This window comes from Heptranchias perlo, chromosome 8 (genome assembly GCF_035084215.1).
Source record: "Heptranchias perlo isolate sHepPer1 chromosome 8, sHepPer1.hap1, whole genome shotgun sequence".
Lineage (NCBI taxonomy): Eukaryota > Metazoa > Chordata > Chondrichthyes > Hexanchiformes > Hexanchidae > Heptranchias > Heptranchias perlo.
In genome coordinates, this window is record NC_090332.1 from 6,595,381 (window position 1) to 6,613,171 (window position 17,791).

General features: G+C 41.5%; 1 protein-coding gene across 1 annotated transcript in view; it reads right to left on the reverse strand.

Moving 5' to 3' along the window:
* Positions 1–684: 684 nt before the first annotated feature.
* Positions 685–17,791, reverse strand: part of ppm1g (protein phosphatase, Mg2+/Mn2+ dependent, 1G) — a 31,304-nt gene continuing 14,197 nt past the window's right edge. The window contains exons 5-10 of the mRNA XM_067988578.1: positions 15,948–16,459; positions 13,113–13,292; positions 11,251–11,485; positions 9,134–9,263; positions 4,655–4,757; positions 685–1,799 (exon numbers count right to left, since the gene is read on the reverse strand). Coding sequence (XP_067844679.1) covers positions 1,617–1,799; positions 4,655–4,757; positions 9,134–9,263; positions 11,251–11,485; positions 13,113–13,292; positions 15,948–16,459 — 1,343 coding nt within the window. The 3' untranslated portion in view covers positions 685–1,616. The remainder of the gene's footprint in view (positions 1,800–4,654; positions 4,758–9,133; positions 9,264–11,250; positions 11,486–13,112; positions 13,293–15,947; positions 16,460–17,791) is intronic.

The following is a 17,791-nucleotide window of genomic DNA, read 5'->3' on the forward strand; positions in this document are numbered from 1 at the left end:
TGAGGGAGTGCTTAGCACATTAGGGTGTCACACTCTGGATCCTAAACCAAATTGGACGAAAGAGTGTGCGTTGAGATCATTTATAAAATACCAAAATCATGATTGATTACAGTATAATCATAAAGCTTTACTTGGATGTAATAGAATACATTTCCAGGAAAACTGATATTACAATTAACTTATGGTGATGCACCCTTTTTGAACAAAAAAAGTTAGTGTCCGTATTAATTAAACTAGGTGGCCCTGCTGATTTTTTCCTGGCTATCAGCAGAGCTGCTCCATGAAAATTTGTCAGGAGGTAATAGTGAATAGCCATGTCAGTCCATGCCTCTGCCTTTTCTCCTTGGTTGGGCCACCAACTTGATCAAGGTAAAGCAAGGATGCGAATCCATGACCTTTTAGTTGGGAGACAAGTGGGCCCCCAACCTGGGTTTTCCTATTGCTTTTTTAAAATGTGAAGTATTTGTTAATGTGCAAATTAGGCTTTAAAATGCATCCCAGTGCAATACCAAATGCAGCAAGGGGGAGAAATCCTGTGTTTACAATGTAGTCATCATTTACATAGGCTATTTGGGAACTACGCAATCTACCAACTAAACGGCAACAACCGTCACCAAGATTCTCAAACAACAGTGCTCTTCGCTTATACGATATAGCGAGTGCAAAAAAAAAACAATTAATAGCTAATTTATGTTTTCTTTTAATATATAAAAGTGGTTGAAAGTTCCTCTCCAGTGTAGCGTTCATGGGGTGATGCAACTTCAAATCATACCACAACTTCATACCATTTTGAAGTCTATGATGATGTTGACATTAATTTTGAGTGAATGTAGTTTTACAAAGGAAGTGAAAGAAAGCTGAAATCCCTTTGAGGTCCAACATTGCCTTTATGTTTACAAATTCATATACCTCCAAAATGTTAATGTTCTCCTGATTTTTTTTAAAAATTGAAACATTGAAAAAATTCCAAAGCCCAAATATTTTTCCCACCTCCTCCTCATTCCCCAACACAAAAGGATCGCTAGCACAAAACAGCGACTATGATCACATTGTGACACGGTATTCCCATCTTCAAGCAGAGACAAATGGCATTCAGTTAAACAGCTCACTGTTAAAAACAAACTCAGTGTTAATGCAAATTCAACCCCCCCTCCCCCCCAAAAGGAGTCCTCATTTCTGATTCTTGCAGTTTTTACATATTATCCAGTTTGGCTTCTGAAGCATTTTGTGTTTCTTTGTGGAGTGAATCAAAGCACTTCCTGTATCAAAAACCCTATGAAAAAAAAAGGAGTGGACATTTCCATCTGACCCCCCCCCCAAAAAAAAACCCCCACAACGAAAAACTTAAACATTCACATGTTTTTGTTTCCAACAGCCCGTGTGCTACAATGTAGGGTTCCTGGACTGACTGCTGCTAAAGGGTGTGTGCTTCAGACACACAGTAACCTAGGGCGGCAAACTAAGGCTACATTGTACAATACTTCAGATTTATTTTTATACAATTTCCAGCAATCTCTTGCTATATTTTTTTTTTAAAAAAAGATTTCAAGTTCTTTAATTACACAACGACGTCAAGTCTCCGCAGATTCCCAACCCCACTCCTCGGGTGCGCTGTGTTATTCATTTTTTGCCTTCTTCCCATTTTCTTTCTCGTCGTCTGTCGAGTCTGGGCGTTTTCGCTTGCTGCAGTCAGCCTGGCTTTTCACAGGCCGTGGTTTAAAAGCGATGATAATACAAGTCATGTTGTCACATCCAGTTCCATCACCTGATGTGTCAGGTGCCAAACACTGATCCAGGAGCTACAAATACAGAAAGGGAAAGGAGGTAGTTTATGAAGACAGTGCACACAAAACCAAAGCTGAAACTTAAGGATCACATGCAGAGTATAAAATTCCAATTGCCTCTTTGGCCCTTTTGTATGTTAATACTAGTTGGATTTTGCCTGCTTTATTTTCTCCCTATATATGGCTTTCTAGGGAGTTAACATTGGTTCTCACTGCTGCCATCGGACCCAATCAGCATAGCTTTTTTTCCTTTTGTAGTCTTGTCCTGAAAAGGGCAGAATGGTGCAATATTTTCTGGAAGTTCATCACCTGGTGTCAACCAATCCTAGACTCCCAAGAGAGCTGAAAAAACAGCAGTCAGGAGAAGCTGAATTACCAAAACGCACAATACTCTATATAACCTAATACATGCCCTTAGAGAGGCAGAAGGCTTTGTTCCAAACTTGGCACCAAAAGGTCCAATACAAGGAGCAAAGAACCATTAACCATAGAAAAATGAACTGCTACAGGTTCAGGGCTTTATAGTACTCTGCAGCACTGGCTACCTGCAATGTTATTTGAGTGCTCAGCACAGTTTCCTCAAGACCTATAAAGCTAGACTACACTCCCACAATGTGTGGATGATGCAAAATGGACAATTTCTACCATTGAAGACTTCCATTGTTTACATAGCTCAGCAGGACCCTCTAGTGGCAAAAAATAGGTATGCAGAAGTATGAGCAGAACCAATGAGAATTGTCAAGTGCCATTTTGTCAATCTACTTTGTTAACAGATGACCCATGATCAGTGTCCCTTTCAAGATTTGAATAGTTGAAAATGAGAGTAGTTTGGAAATAGCTACATAAGAACATAAGAAATAGGAGCAGGAGTAGGCCATAAGGCCCCTCGAGCCTGCTCCACCATTCAACTCCATTTTCCCACCCTATCCCCTTTCTATTTATTGTGTGAACCAAATATATTATGAAGACCTAAGGGAGGCTATTCCAGAATGTTGTATCTTTTCATGGCAAGCTGACATGCATTCCTGTCACTTGTGAGCTATCAGATTAGCCAACTCCAAGGCTCCTTATGTAATTGGCCATGGCATATTTTGTTTAATTTTCCCTCCATTTAAATGGGAAGTGCTGAATATCCTGAATCTTTGGGTCTTTTTTTCCGCGAGAACTTTTCAAAATCAAAACACTATTTTTGGTGCCTACCATTACAATAGCAGGGAAGCAGCAAGAGGATAATATCAATAGACAGACATGAGTACGTAAACTGCCGCTGAACATTTCACTTCATAGTTAAAACCATCAGGACACTGAACAAATACCCAGATCCCCTAAAAGGTACTCGAGTAGACTCCAGAATATGCATCAATCCCTAGTGTCCTTGGCCGCTGCCCTCCAGAAAAAAAAAACACAATCACAGCAGTGCAGGAGCCATGTCGCATGGAGTATTTGATCACCTTAGTCCCAACTCTTTACAATCTATATTAACGATTTGGAGGAGGGGACCGAGTGTAACATATCAAAGTTTGCAGATGATACAAAGATGGGAGGGAAAGTAGTGAGTGAGGAGGACATAAAAAACCTGCAGGGGGATATAGACAGGCTGGGTGAGTGGGCGGAGATTTGGCAGATGCAATACAATATTGGAAAATGTGAGGTTATGCACTTTGGCAGGAAAAAACAGAGAGCAAGTTATTATCTTGATGGCAAGAGACTGGAAAGTACTGCAGTACAAAGGGATCTGGGGGTCCTAGTGCAAGAAAATCAAAAAGTTAGTATGCAGGTGCAGCAGGTGATCAAGAAGGCCAACGGAATGTTGGCGTTTATTGCTAGGGGGGTAGAATATAAAAACAGGGAGGTATTGCTGCAGTTATATAAGGTATTGGTGAGACCACACCTGGAATACTGCATACAGTTTTGGTCTCCATACTTAAGAAAAGACATACTTGCTCTCGAGGCAGTACAAAGAAGGTTCACTCGGTTAATCCCGGGGATGAGGGGGCGGACATATGAGGAGAGGTTGAGTAGATTGGGACTCTACTCATTGGAGTTCAGAAGAATGAGAGGCAATCTTATTGAAACATATAAGATTGTGAAGGGGCTTGATCGGGTGGATGCGGTGAGGATGTTCCCAAGGATGGGTGAAACTAGAACTCGGGGGCATAATCTTAGAATAAGGGGCCGCTCCTTCAAAACTGAGATGAGGGGAAACTTCTTCACTCAGAGGGTGGTAGGTCTGTGGAATTTGCTGCCCCAGGAAGCTGTGGAAGCTACATTATTGAATAAATTCAAAGCAGAAATCGACAGTTTCCTAGAAGTAAAGGGAATTAGGGGATACGGGGAGCGGGCAGGAAATTGGACATGAATTTAGATTTGAGGTTAGGATCAGATCAGCCATGATCTTATTAAATGGCGGAGCAGGCGCGAAGGGCCGATTGGCCTACTCCTGCTCCTATTTCTTATGTTCTTATACCTGTCCCTATAATCTTCAATTCAATTACCAAATATGTAACCAGCTCCTTTTCAAAAGGAGATAAACAAACGAGCATCAACTACTTTTGCTGGGGCTGTGGTCTGCAGGGAATATAATTTCTCCTAATCTCAAGTCCCACTTCAGCTCATTTACTAAACTTGCGCATTCTAGTTCGACATTCTCATGAACACCTTCCCAAACCAAGTATTACTTCAGTTTTCTTGTAGCAAATGAAAAATGATTTCAAGCAGTCTGGGCTAGAGTGATACTGTATTTTTGGAAAGCAGCATTTTAATTTCCATCTAGTTTTATTAAATCTAGGGAGAGTATGATTTTTTTTCCTAGCATGACTTGGCAAATGCCCCAGCAGCCCTTCTTGTACAACCCTGGCAGCTGCACCTACCTCCTCGGATATGGAAGACAGCAACCTCAGGTCTCCATTCTCATCCTGCTTGTTGATGCGTTCACTGATGAAATCTACCACCTCCTGGCTGCTCATTACGTTCCTGAAAGGGAAGACAAATTACTGAAGTTGCAAGATCTATTTGTGAGTGCATCTATGTGATCTCCAAGTACTAGAAACCCTCCCAAATCACGTCAATGGTAACCTTATAGCTGAACAGATAATTACAGTTATGGAGCAGTGCACAATGATACTGGTTATCTGCAATTTAAGTTGTAAGAAAAAGATTAAGGAAGTTGGCTTTGCTTTCTTTTGGAAAATGCCGATTCGAGTTGATCCAACTGAAGTCCTCCAAAGTCATCAAGGTTTCATAAAATTGATGGAACGGAAAAGAACAATGGACTTGTTTGGTCTCTTGGGCTTTTCCTGTTTCTAAAGATTATATCGAGATCTGAGTAGGTCTCCACAGTGTCTCAACTAGGCAAAGTAAAAGACTTCAAAAAGGAAAAGGGGAGAAACTAATTTTTAAAAAAAATTCGTTCATGGGATGTGGGCGTCGCTAGCGAGGCCAGCATTTATTGCCCATCCCCAATTGCCCTTGAGAAGGTGGTGGTGAACCACCTTCTTGAACCACTGCAGTCCGTGTGGTGAAGGTTCTCCCACAGTGCTGTTAGGAAGGGAGTTCCAGGATTTTGACCCAGCGACGATGAAGGAACGGTGATATATTTCCAAGTCGGGATGGTGTGCGACTTGGAGGGGAACGTGCAGGCGGTGTTGTTCCCATGTGCCTGCTGCTCTTGTCCTTCTAAGTGGTAGAGGTCGCGGGTTTGGGAGGTGCTGTCGAAGAAGCCTTGGCCAGTTGCTGCAGTGCATCCTGTGGATGGTACACACTGCAGCCACTGTGCGCCGGTGGTGAAGGGAGTGAATGTTTGGGGTGGTGGATGGGGTGCCAATCAAGTGGGCTGCTTTATCTTGGATGGTGTCGAGCTTCTTGAGTGTTGTTGGAGCTGCACTCATCCAAGCAAGTGGAGAGTATTCCATCACACTCCTGACTTGTGCCTGTAGATGGTGGAAAGGCTTTGGGGAGTCAGGAGGTGAGTCACTCGCCGCAGAATACCCAGCCTCTGACCTGCTCTTGTAGCCACAGTATTTATGTGGCTGGTCCAGTTAAGTTTCTGGTCAATGGTGACCCCCAGGATGTTGATAGTACCTTGGTTTAAAGAACTGTGAAAAATTCCTACTTGGATCACTCATCAGTTCCAATCAGCACAGGTACAGTACACAAAATAGCCCCAGTTGGTAAACTGGATAGTGAGAGTCACACTAACACTTCTTTATTCCAAATTCAAACCAGCCATCATCTTTCACAGCCAAATTTCTTACTAAATTTATTTTTTGGTGGAAGTGCGGGATGTCAGTGGTGGAAATTGCAACATTTCCAGTTTGGGAGCTCAGTGTTAGGTGCTTTTCCAGGACATGGGAGGGAAAGTGGAGAGTGAGGAGGACATAAAAAACCTACAGGGGGATATAGACAGGCTGGGTGAGTGGGCGGAGATTTGGCAGATGCAATACAATATTGGAAAATGTGAGGTTATGCACTTTGGCAGGAAAAATCAGAGAGCAAGTTATTATCTTAATGGCGAGAAACTGGAAAGTACTGCAATACAAAGGGATCTGGGGGTCCTAGTGCAAGAAGATCAAAAAGTTAGTATGCAGGTGCAGCAGGTGATCAAGAAGGCCAACGGAATGTTGGCTTTTATTGCTCGGGGGATAGAATATAAAAACAGGGAGGTATTGCTGCAGTTATATAAGGTATTGGTGAGACCACACCTGGAATACTGCATACAGTTTTGGTCTCCATACTTAAGAAAAGACATACTTGCTCTCGAGGCAGTACAAAGAAGGTTCACTCGGTTAATCCCGGGGATGAGGGGGCGGACATATGAGGAGAGGTTGAGTAGATTGGGACTCTACTCATTGGAGTTCAGAAGAATGAGAGGCGATCTTATTGAAACATATAAGATTGTGAAGGGGCTTGATCGGGTGGATGCGGTAAGGATGTTCCCAAGGATGGGTGAAACTAGAACTAGGGGGCATAATCTTAGAATAAGGGGCTGCTCTTTCAAAACTGAGATGAGGAGAAACTTCTTCACTCAGAGGGTGGTAGGTCTGTGGAATTTGCTGCCACAGGAAGCTGTGGAAGCTACATCATTAAATAAATTTAAAACAGAAATAGACAGTTTCCTAGAAGTAAAGGGAATTAGGGGTTACGGGGAGCGGGCAGGAAATTGGACATGAATTTAGATTTGAGGTTAGGATCAGATCAGCCATGATCTTATTGAATGGCGGAGCAGGCTTGAGGGGCCGATTGGCCTACTCCTGCTCCTATTTCTTATGTTCTTATGTTCAGCCCTCCATTTCAGTCCCCTAACGCAGCTTTGCAAACATCCCTCTTCCTTTCAGTGCCTGGAGATGTCTCAACTCTAACTGACCTGGCTTCTAGCTTCTTCCAGAAAATAGGGTCAGATGTGTGAAAATCTGATTAATTGAACACTGCTGGTAGAATGCACCCATTTCAACCCTTCATTCAAGAGTTAAAACATGGAGCAATTATTGCATCATTTGCTCAGTAACATGGAATCAGGTAAAACAAAAATGCATTGATTTCACTGGCTCAGCAGAAACAAACATTCAGGTCTCAAGTAAAAACTTGCCCTGGATCACCTGGTATGTTCTCCAACTAATGGCAAACCATTTTAAGGTTTTTTTTAAAGAGGATAAAAATGCATTAAGTTTGATAAATAATACAAGCTCAAATACAAAGTAATTTTAAAAAACCTTTCACACCCGCCTCAGCCTTCAAGTTCTAAGTTTCAGCATTTTGAATAGAATGAAAACAGGATAAAGATCAAGAAAAATTATAAAAGTTAATTTTCTGGAGTGTGCCATACACATGAGTTTTCAAACTGTGGTCTCCAGACTCTAGGAGGCCTGGAAGGGAACCCAGAAGTCATCAGAACTTTGCTGTATTTGTTGACTTACATTGACTATTTCTGTTGTTGTATCCTAAAACATTTGCCTTTCGGCTGCTCACAGTCTTTTGGATATTAGCACATGGAATCCCGGAGTGTGTGTCAATATTTGTAAGGGGTCCCTGGGAGTGATGTTGGTCAGGACATTAGGAAGACTCCCTCTTCTACTTTTTAAAAAAAAGGAGTGGGGAAATGGGACTTTAACAGCCACCTGAGAAGACAGATGGGACTTCATTTTAACATCTCACCTGACTAATGGCACCGCTGACAATGCGGAACACGCTCAGTATTGCACTGGGGTGTCAATCAAGATTAGGTGTCTCAAGTCTTAGAGTGAGGCTTCAGCCCATGATCATCTGACTGAGGCAAGTGGCAATGACTAAACTAAGCTCAAGTTTGACCACAAAGGACAACACAGCCGATCGTGCTCTTGCCCAATGTCCGTTCAAGCACATTTTTCCAGCAGGGGTCATTAGACAGCAGTCAGAAGTAGGAACACTAGTGAATGGTGAATTTTTTGCTCCTCTCCCTAGCTCAGTGATATTGTTAACTGTAACACACTCAGATCAACCAACTCAGCACAGACCAGGGATCGAATCATGGAGATTAGGGTCTACAAGGTTTATTACTATACTGCATGGTGTCTAATCACTAGGCCATCAGGAACTACAGTTTCAGTTTTCAGGTCCATTTATGTGTCAGTAATAGTTGTTGGATCACTGCCTTGCTGACATTCATGATGAATGATTACACTGTCATTACCTTAAGTTTAGAAAAAGTCAATTATGAAAATGTCATGTATATACAAAAATAATTGGGTAGCTTTCAGTTCCTGCTAAATATACAAGTAAGGCACCCACTCAGTAATCCAGAGCTAGGCAGTCTCATTACACAGTGCAGTGAGGATGAGGGGGGGGGGGGAAGAGAGAAAAAGAGGGGGAGGGGGAGGGATGAATGAGTTAGCGTATAACAGGACATGAGTGGCAGAGGTTTGGAGAAGTTGGAGATTTTAAAAGGCTGGAGGATGGGAAGCCAGCAAGGAGAGCAGAGCAGTTGAGTCTCAAAATAAAAAAAGTCATGGATGTGGGTTTTGGCAGCAAATACTAAGATGGTGATGCAGACAGGGGTCAGAAGCTCATCTCAGGGTTGAATAGAATTAAGAGGTTGCCAACAATCTGATTCAAACCGAGATAGTGGCTGGGGAGGGGGTTGGAATTGGTGGCTGACAACTAAATAGCTATAGCCCCTGCCAGGTTGGTTATGGCATCAATAACTCAAGTATAGATTATGTCATTAAAAAGTTCAAAAATAGAAAATGCTGTTTCTAAAGATATATTTGACTTCTACCGCCCTGCTATGTTGTTTCCTCATCTTCGCTCACTAGCTTCAACAAACAGGAGGATTTGGAGCTTCATTAAAATCACAAAACCAACAAATCAATGCTTACCATATACCGTCACATGCAATCACCATGAAGTCATGGTCATCATTTAATGTCAACACCTTGAGATCAGGTAGTGCCGAGATCATCTGCTCCTCTGGAGGAAGATTCTTATTCCTCTTGTAGAAATGATCACCTGTAACAACAGATACAAATCGATGGTAGAAGACACAAATTCATTTCTGCGGGATGACTTCAGGCCAGGCATTGAAGCACTGTACCTAACAATGTGTTAAACTCTTTCAATTATTGTTTATATTGGAATGCAAAATTTTCCAGTAAGCAGCAGCTTCACTAATTGTTGGCAGGAAATTAAGTCTTCTACTCAGTCCTTTGCCGTCATAATCACAATTTAAGCACCTTAACAAGCAGCAAATGAGACTCATGATCTTATAAAGGTACCAGGCAAGTAATCCTCAAGTGCTGATCAGAAAGTTGCAATGTGTTGGGCAGAAAACACAAAAGGCAAGCTTTACTTAAACATGGTGGCCTTCATCAGATATACCATTTAGTGTGCCAATTTTGGACTTGGGGGAACTCATTAACCCCTCCCCCACACAAATCCCAGAAGCAAATCTCAGAGAAAATAAGGCAATAGATTGCTATCTCAATAGGATGAGCTCAGGAAAGAAGTCAAGATGATAAGTACAAGAAAGTTGGCATTTAAGCATTAGGCGAGGATCAGTGCAGAGACGGTACTGCAAATAAGTCTCCACAGAACTGGAAAGGGTTTTGGGCAACTCTTCGGATTACGAAGTCTGAAGGCATTGACGGAGATTGATTATTGTGTTATCGGCCACTGATGGTCATTTTAAAATTTTGTGGTGACTTCTTGAGTGAGGTTGCGAACTGGTGATAAATTGTGGGCAGGTTTGTTTGTTAGGCCCATTACTGCAAAGAACACCTGCCCAAATTCATTTTATGTAGTCCCTTGTAGATAGCAGAAAAGGGAGACTTCTGTTATTAAATATTTTTAAGGCTGAGTTAGATAAGATTCCTGATTAATAAGGGAGTCAAAGGTAGACAGGAAAGTAGGGTTGAGGTCACAATCAGATCAGCCATAATCTTATCAAATGGTAGAGCAGGTTCAAGGGGCTGAATGGCCGACTCCGACACTTAATTCGTATGTTTATAAGTCTGGACTAACATCCCAGAGGTGGCAGTGCACCGCTTAGTCTAGTTCACTCAGTTTTCTTTGTGAACAAATTCAGACATGTACTAACTCTGTCTTCTATTGTATAGTCAGCTTGACTCAGTGGGTAGTACTCTTACACTTAACTTATTAAATAAGGCATGCTTAGAAACCAAATGCATGCAAGATAACAAGCTTCAACCTGAAATTTTAGACTTGAAAAAAATGTCAATCTATTAGAAAACTATACATGAAATTTCAAGTTGGGCAAGTTTCTTTTATTAGATTGAGCTTTGTTGTACTTTTTAAAACTTTGGTGATTAAAAAAACCTCCTCCCACTTTACTCCTTTACAAAAGAATCTTTTAGTGATGCACCTTCCCTAGCCAAGAGCACCTACAGGCAGCAACCAATGCTGCTTACAGATATAACAGGGCAGCCCTGGTTGACATACTGTGAGAGCTCCAATGTCCAGTGCCATCATGATGTGGAGATGCCGGTGATGGACTGGGGTTGACAATTGTAAACAATTTTACAACACCAAGTTATAGTCCAGCAATTTTATTTTAAATTCACAAGCTTTCGGAGATTTTCTCCTTCCTCAGGCAAATGTTTCCTGAGGAAGGAGAAAATCTCCGAAAGCTTGTGAATTTAAAATAAAATTGCTGGACTATAACTTGGTGTTGTAAAATTGTTTACAGTGCCATCATGCCACCCCAGTCTGAGCTTTAAAGTGGACTGAAAATGGTAGTGGTAAATTTCTCAGCAGGCAGTTGATACAGTCTTTGAAGTGAACAGAGATTTTAAACTTGACACAGAAACACTCTACTTTCCAGACACAAATGATAAACAGAACAAGAAACACATAGGAGGAAGTTGCAGGTTTGCAATCTAACAGAGGTGCTGAAGGCATTCTGTAGCAGGACAGTAATATTCCTGGTTCAGTGTGTAAATTGAGGTAGCAGTTCTTTTTGGAGAAATAAAATGATTACCTATTGCTCGAGAGAGGTTCAGCCCTCCATTGACTCTCCCGTCTAAAGTAACTTTTCCACCAGCATTCTTGATCCTGGCCAGTTCTACTTCATCTTCTGGTTTGTGGTCATAGGACATGTCAATCGCCTTGCCACTCTCCGAAACAACACAACGGGAGTCTCCAGCATTGGCCACGATCAGCTGCTTCCCACGGATCAGTGCCACAACAGCCGTCGTACCACTATCAGAGCCAGGCTAGAAATCAAAAACCACTTCAATGATTGATCAATGTTTTCAACTGTGTCACTGTACAGTAAAACCTGAAGAAAGTGGCAGCTATCTTCTGGATAGAAGAAGTTTTAAAGCATTTACTGGCTCTCTTAAAATGGGATTTTCTGGGGAATATAGTCCCAAGGGATTTATCCAAAGGTAACTAGATGTGAAGTATGTGTAATACCGAGTGTATTCCAACCCCCTCCTGCCCTGTAATACCCATGAACAGAACAGAACCGATCTTACTAAAATTATGGAACAAATGGCAGGGGAAAAACAAATCCAGACAGAAATTCTGTGGATTCCTGCACATTGACAAGTTTTGCACTTTCTGCAAAGCATCTATTTGTCCTGGGGTGCCAAATAAAATAAAAAGAACTAAAGAAAACTGGACTTAATTTTAGAATCACACCAAATATTTTTCACATTTCACTTGTTCCTTTTGCCAATGCACCCTCCAATTGTGCATTTTTAAAACTTCAATGCAATGGCATTAAAACGCAGTGATCTGGACGGTCCAAAATTCAATTTACAGTCTGTGTTGAGTTGCCCGATCTCAGTCAGAGTAGTGATAAGGGCACTACAACTGGCCTCAGCGTCCCTGGGATAGGGAAAAGAAGGGGGTTTGAAATAAAAAGGTAAAAGGCCGGGGAGAAGGGTGGGGGAAAAAAAGTTCCCATTTTAGATCGTTATCTGTCAATCTCTGGTGGAAGTTGTAGGATAATAATAGGTTAGTGTATAAAATAATAGGTTAACAGCTTAGCATAGGTAAAGGGCATCATGGGAATGTCCTCTACATTCCAGACAGAATGAAGTATATGTGATGCAACATTGCTACCTACAATGGCATGCGTCAGTCATGACTCAGTTGGTAGCACTCTCGCCTCAGTCAGAAGGTCGTGGGTTCAAGTCCCACGCCAAGGACTTGAGCACAAAATCTAGGCCGACACTTCAGTGCAGTTCTGAGGGAGTGTTGCACTTTTGGAGGTACCGTCTTTCGGATGACACTTTAAACCGAGGCCCTGTCTGCCCTCTCAAGTGGACGTAAAAGGTCTCATGACACTATTTTGAAGAAGCGCAGGGGAGTTCTCCCCACTGTCCTGGCCAATATTTATCCCTCAACCAACATCTCAAAACAGATTAGCTGGTCATTATCACATTGCTGTTTGTGGGCAAATTGGCTGCCACGTTTCCTGCATTACAACAGTGACTACACTTCATTGGCTGTGAAGTGCTTTGGGACGCCCTGAGCTCAACCACCCCCACCCCCCTCAGGCTAAAATAATTTGCTGAAACTCACTCCCAAGGCACACATATGAATAATGGCACTTTGGGCAAAGGCATTGAGGGCATCCAGCCTCAATACCTTCGAAAGCAGTAGGGGATAAGGCTGGGGTGGGGGGGGGGGGGGGGGGGGGGGGGGGGGGAGAAAATGGCAATAAATTAAGCTTTCCTACTTGCCACTTTCAAGCCACAGCAGAGCAAAGCAACCCCTCTATTCACATGGATTAAAGGTATGAAATTAGTCTCAGTGAAGTTCAGACTGGCAGACGGAATAATAGTATATTCTCTTCCAATTTACAAGGAACACCTGCAATACGATGCCTACCTCCTCTTTACCATCCATTCCGGGCAACATAATCTCATCTTCCTCTTCCGCATCATCACTGTCTTCTTGCTCCTCCTCATCCTCCTCCTCTTCCTCTTCCTCTTCCTCCTCTTCTTCTTCCTCCTCCTCCTCCTCTTCTTCTCCTTCACTGCTGTATTCCTCCTCTTCTTCACTGCAATCCTGCCGATGAAAGATTTAACAAAGCTTAAGACATATAGTAACTCAAAGTTAATTTGGTCAGAGCAGTAGAAAAATATACAACTGCATTGTTCGTAAAGAATTCCTAATCCTGGAAGATTAAATTTAATGTGTTAGAGAAAGGCTTAGTGGTGCTATAGCTTGAGACTTGATTTTCAGATAGTCTCCAAAATGGCTGTAGGAAACAAAATCTAATTTCTTAATTCTTCAATCTGGTGAATGTTGTGCTCAAGAGTAAAGGATGTTAATGCTAGGGAAATAAACACTTTTTGCCATTAGTGACAGCATTAAGCAGTCCCTAGTCAAATACAGCACAGCTAGCTAACTGCAGCGTAAATCTTCCACTACTCTTCCCCAGCCTCAGAGCAGTATACCTCAGTTTTTTTGGTATTATTTTGGTACTCAAACACTATAACAGTATAAAACATTTTGTAGTATTTCACAAATGTGTGGCAACGGAACAAGATGGACATGAAGGAAAAGCAGCTCCCAGTAACGTCACCAGTGCTGGTACAGACATCAATGCACTATACATTTCAAATTATTTCCAGCAAATTTATATCAACTGGACAACATGTAATATAATCACAATATACAAAGCCTTAGGATACAAGTTAGATCCCATTCCTGACATTGAGTGCAACTCCCAAGTGTTACAGCATATGGGATATAGTTATACATCATAGGTCTTCACTCTAATCTCAATCTTCTGCTCCTTCCCCATAACCCTTTAATGTTGATCTTTTACAAACAGCTATCGAATTCCCTGTTAAAATAATAAATGGACTCTGTTTTAACGGTTTGTCGTTGACAATTCCACAATCTAACCAAATTAAAATTAAAATCTTTTTCTAATTGCCCCATTAACTTTTTGTGTGATTATAGTACCGAAAAATTACATCGTTATCTCACCAACCAGAGTGGGAAATAATCCTCAACATAACCCAGAACTCTATCAGGTTGTCTTTAGTCACCTCAGTTTAAATGAAAAACTCCAACTTCTCAAATCTCGCTTCATAACTGTAATTCCTCATCCCTACTAACATCAACTTTTCCATTGGTTTTATATTAATTCTATAATGGATTACCTCTTGCGTGGTAGCGTATCAAATTCTTTTTGAAAATGCGTTTAAGACATTAATTTTATCTATCATTTCTTATTCCTTCGAACAGTAGATAGACAAAGGAATGCATACATTCTCTTATCAGTTTCTTAAGGGCCAAAAATTGTACAGCAACAGCGGTAACTCACGAAAATACCTCAATCTCCAGGCATTACGGTGCTTCAAATCCAGAATGTGCATATTTCTTGCACACATAGCACTATTTTGTACTAAAAATTCAACTAATAAAATAGCAACAGGGAAAGATTCTAGCAGCAATTGCCTAAGGTATCTCTCAGCATGTTCCCTCTTTGGACGGCTCAAGGGTTCACGTCAGTTTCTTTCAGCTCTGCTAGTAAGCTGTGGAGATCTTCATACCTTCAATGTGATGTCTCTCTGGGTTCAGCTCAAAAAAGGCATGAACTTTCTTTGGAACAAAATGCTGTTTACGGGGAATTTCAAGTATGGTGTTTGCTACCAATAGCAAATAAAATCCAGCTCAAGTAAAATATCAAATTAACTACAACAGATGTCTTTAATCTCTCCACCAAGTGCTCCACATACTAAGAACACTGAGAAGCCTATTAACATAACTTAGTATGCATTCAGATTAAAAAATGAGACTTAAAGTTGTCCTAGCCCAGCTAGATTCTGTATTGCTAACATAATAGTTGTCCAATGTTAATTGATTTAATCACACAGCTGCTACTTCAGAGTGTCAAATATGTTGCAGACTAGGAAAGCCCCAGATTTGATCATGGTCCATGCTGAGTTGACTGTTCTCACCATAGAGGTAATAGAGGCATGTGCACACACAGGGACTAAGTTAGCCTACCAAGGTTGTTTACATGTAGAGAATGAACTGTCAGGCAATGTACCAGAAAGCCACCAGCACCAGTGGAATTGTAACCCAGCATATATTAGTGCTTTCAGAAAAGCATGGAGAAATTGGAAGACAAAAGAAAAAAGGATGCTGATGTCAGAACACTGTGATCACAATGCTTTTAGTTCAGGGCTTTGTGACATTTGACTTACAGCATCTCAAGGATCTGATTAATTTCTTTAGTACTTCAGTCCAGTTGTCACATCTCAGAAGGAAAAATTAAGAGCACTTACTGTCCTGCAATAAGTAAATGGAAAATTTCCTCTGCTTAAATTTTTTTTGGTGGTGCGTTTGGAAAGGGTTGTCAGCGCAGGGACTGAAACAGCAGGAAATCTACTCTCTTGGAAAATAATTAGCAATTAGAAGTGCTCCGGTACCCAGTTTCTATCACTAAATCAGCTACAGCACATCAGCATATCCACAAAGCCCAAAGCCAAATATTAGACTACAACAGGACAGTACTGAGCAAATCTAGTTTTGTTCAAGGGCCTGAATATTCTTCACATTACTGAGACTGGACTGGTAGATCCTCAAAAGGATAACATCAACTCTTACCTCAAGTGCACAGTTCCCTCACGTGCCCTTCCCAGTTACTAAAGACTGAGAGAATGAAAAGCTCTTCAAGGAAAAAATTGGAAATGAGAAAGCTACCTCTTCACTGTCTTCCTCGTCTTCTGCTTCTTCGGATTCATCCTCACTGTCCTCAAAGAACACCGACTTGGCTGCCCGCTGTGATTTGGCAGATGATGAGCAGGATGGCCCAGCATCAGCTGTAGACGATGACACAACAGCCTCTTCAGAGGTGCCCTTGTCTGTTTTGGCAGCTTCTTTATCAGAACCAGATCCAGTACTGCTGCCCCCACTCCCCACTCCAGCTTCTTCGCCTCCGCAATCAGAGCTTGAGGAGATTCCCACAGCCTCCTCTGATTTCCCATTTTTGCTCTCTATCTCACCCATGCCCGCTTCACTGCTCTCCAGCTCTCCATTAATTTCCTTTTCAGTTTTGTTTTTATCTCCATCTTTGGGCAGAGGTTTCTTAACAGCAGGTGAAATTTTGCTCTTTGCATGTTTGGCAGTGTTCTGGTTTTGTCCGTATCGGGTGAGTAATTCTTCAATTGTCATTGTAGCCTCTTCGTGTAAAAGTGCAGCCTCCTCATGGTCAACTGAAGGGGAAAAAAGAGAAAAAGTCTAATGAACTATTATGGGATGGATGGGCATATCTTGCTATTAGTTACAAATGGGCTTAGTGTATTGGTACTAATATGTTGTTTGCCGGGGGGTGGGGGAATGCACATACCGTACACACTCACACATAATCTGACCCATGTAGAAAATATCTTCCCCCAAAAGAAAATAATCTATGATCTCATGAGCATCCACATTAAAAAGCCCTGATCTAGAAAAATTCTCATCTTTATGCCAGCTTGAGTCCACAAGTACATTTTCTCTGTTCCTTTTCATTTCTACCATCGCATAGCTATCCGCTATTGCTTTACTTCTCCAGCACTGTGATATTTAAATGATAACTTTCGCTATTGACTTCAATTCTGTTTCCCATGGCCAATTTAAAATTTCCTCCCCTTGTATCTATTGCCTCTCTATATCTATCTTCCTAGGCTTTTTCCTGATCTTAAATCAACACTGGGAGCATAGATTGAAGTTGGGAATCAGAAGGTAAAGCTGCCATTTAAAGATCACAACACTGTAGGCGAGGAGCACAAGAGGTTACAAATTGGATGAGATGAATGTACTGTCGGGTCTGCTATCTTTTTAATTACATAGAACGTACAGCACAGAAACAGGCCATTCCACCCAACAGATCTATGCTGGTGTTTATGCTCCACACTAGCCTCCTCCCACCCTTCTTCGTCTAACCCTATCAGCATAACCTTCTCCTTCATGTGTTTATCCAGCTTCCCCCTAAATGCAACTACTTGTGGTAGCGAGTTCCACATTCTAACCACTCTCTGGGTAAAGAAGTTTCTCCTGAGTTCCCAATTAGATTTATTAGTGACTATCTTATATTTATGGCCCCTTGTTTTGGTCTACCTCACAAGTGGAAACATCTTCTCTAGGTCTACCCTATCAAACCCTTTCATAATCTTCAAGGCCTCTATCAGGACACCTCTCAGTCTTCTATTTTCTAGAGAAAAGAGCCCCAAGCCTGTTCAATCATTCCAGATTGCTTTGCCAAAAGGGAAACAAACTAGGAGGAAAATGTGAAAGGACTTTATCTGCATACAAGTCTACTCCCTGTGCCCATTTTTATATTCTAAACAGTAAATTTATAATCTTATACACGAGTATATACAGTAAGTGAGTATGCTTTAAATGTTGTATGAATCGCTTCCATCCGATAATTTCAATCATCTCAAAATGCAGCCACTAACACCTGGAGCAAACCATTAATTACTAGTACTTCACTCTACTATTATATAGATCAAAAAGCATCTCCAGACAGAAGTTTGGAAGAAACCAAGTGTATAAAATTATAT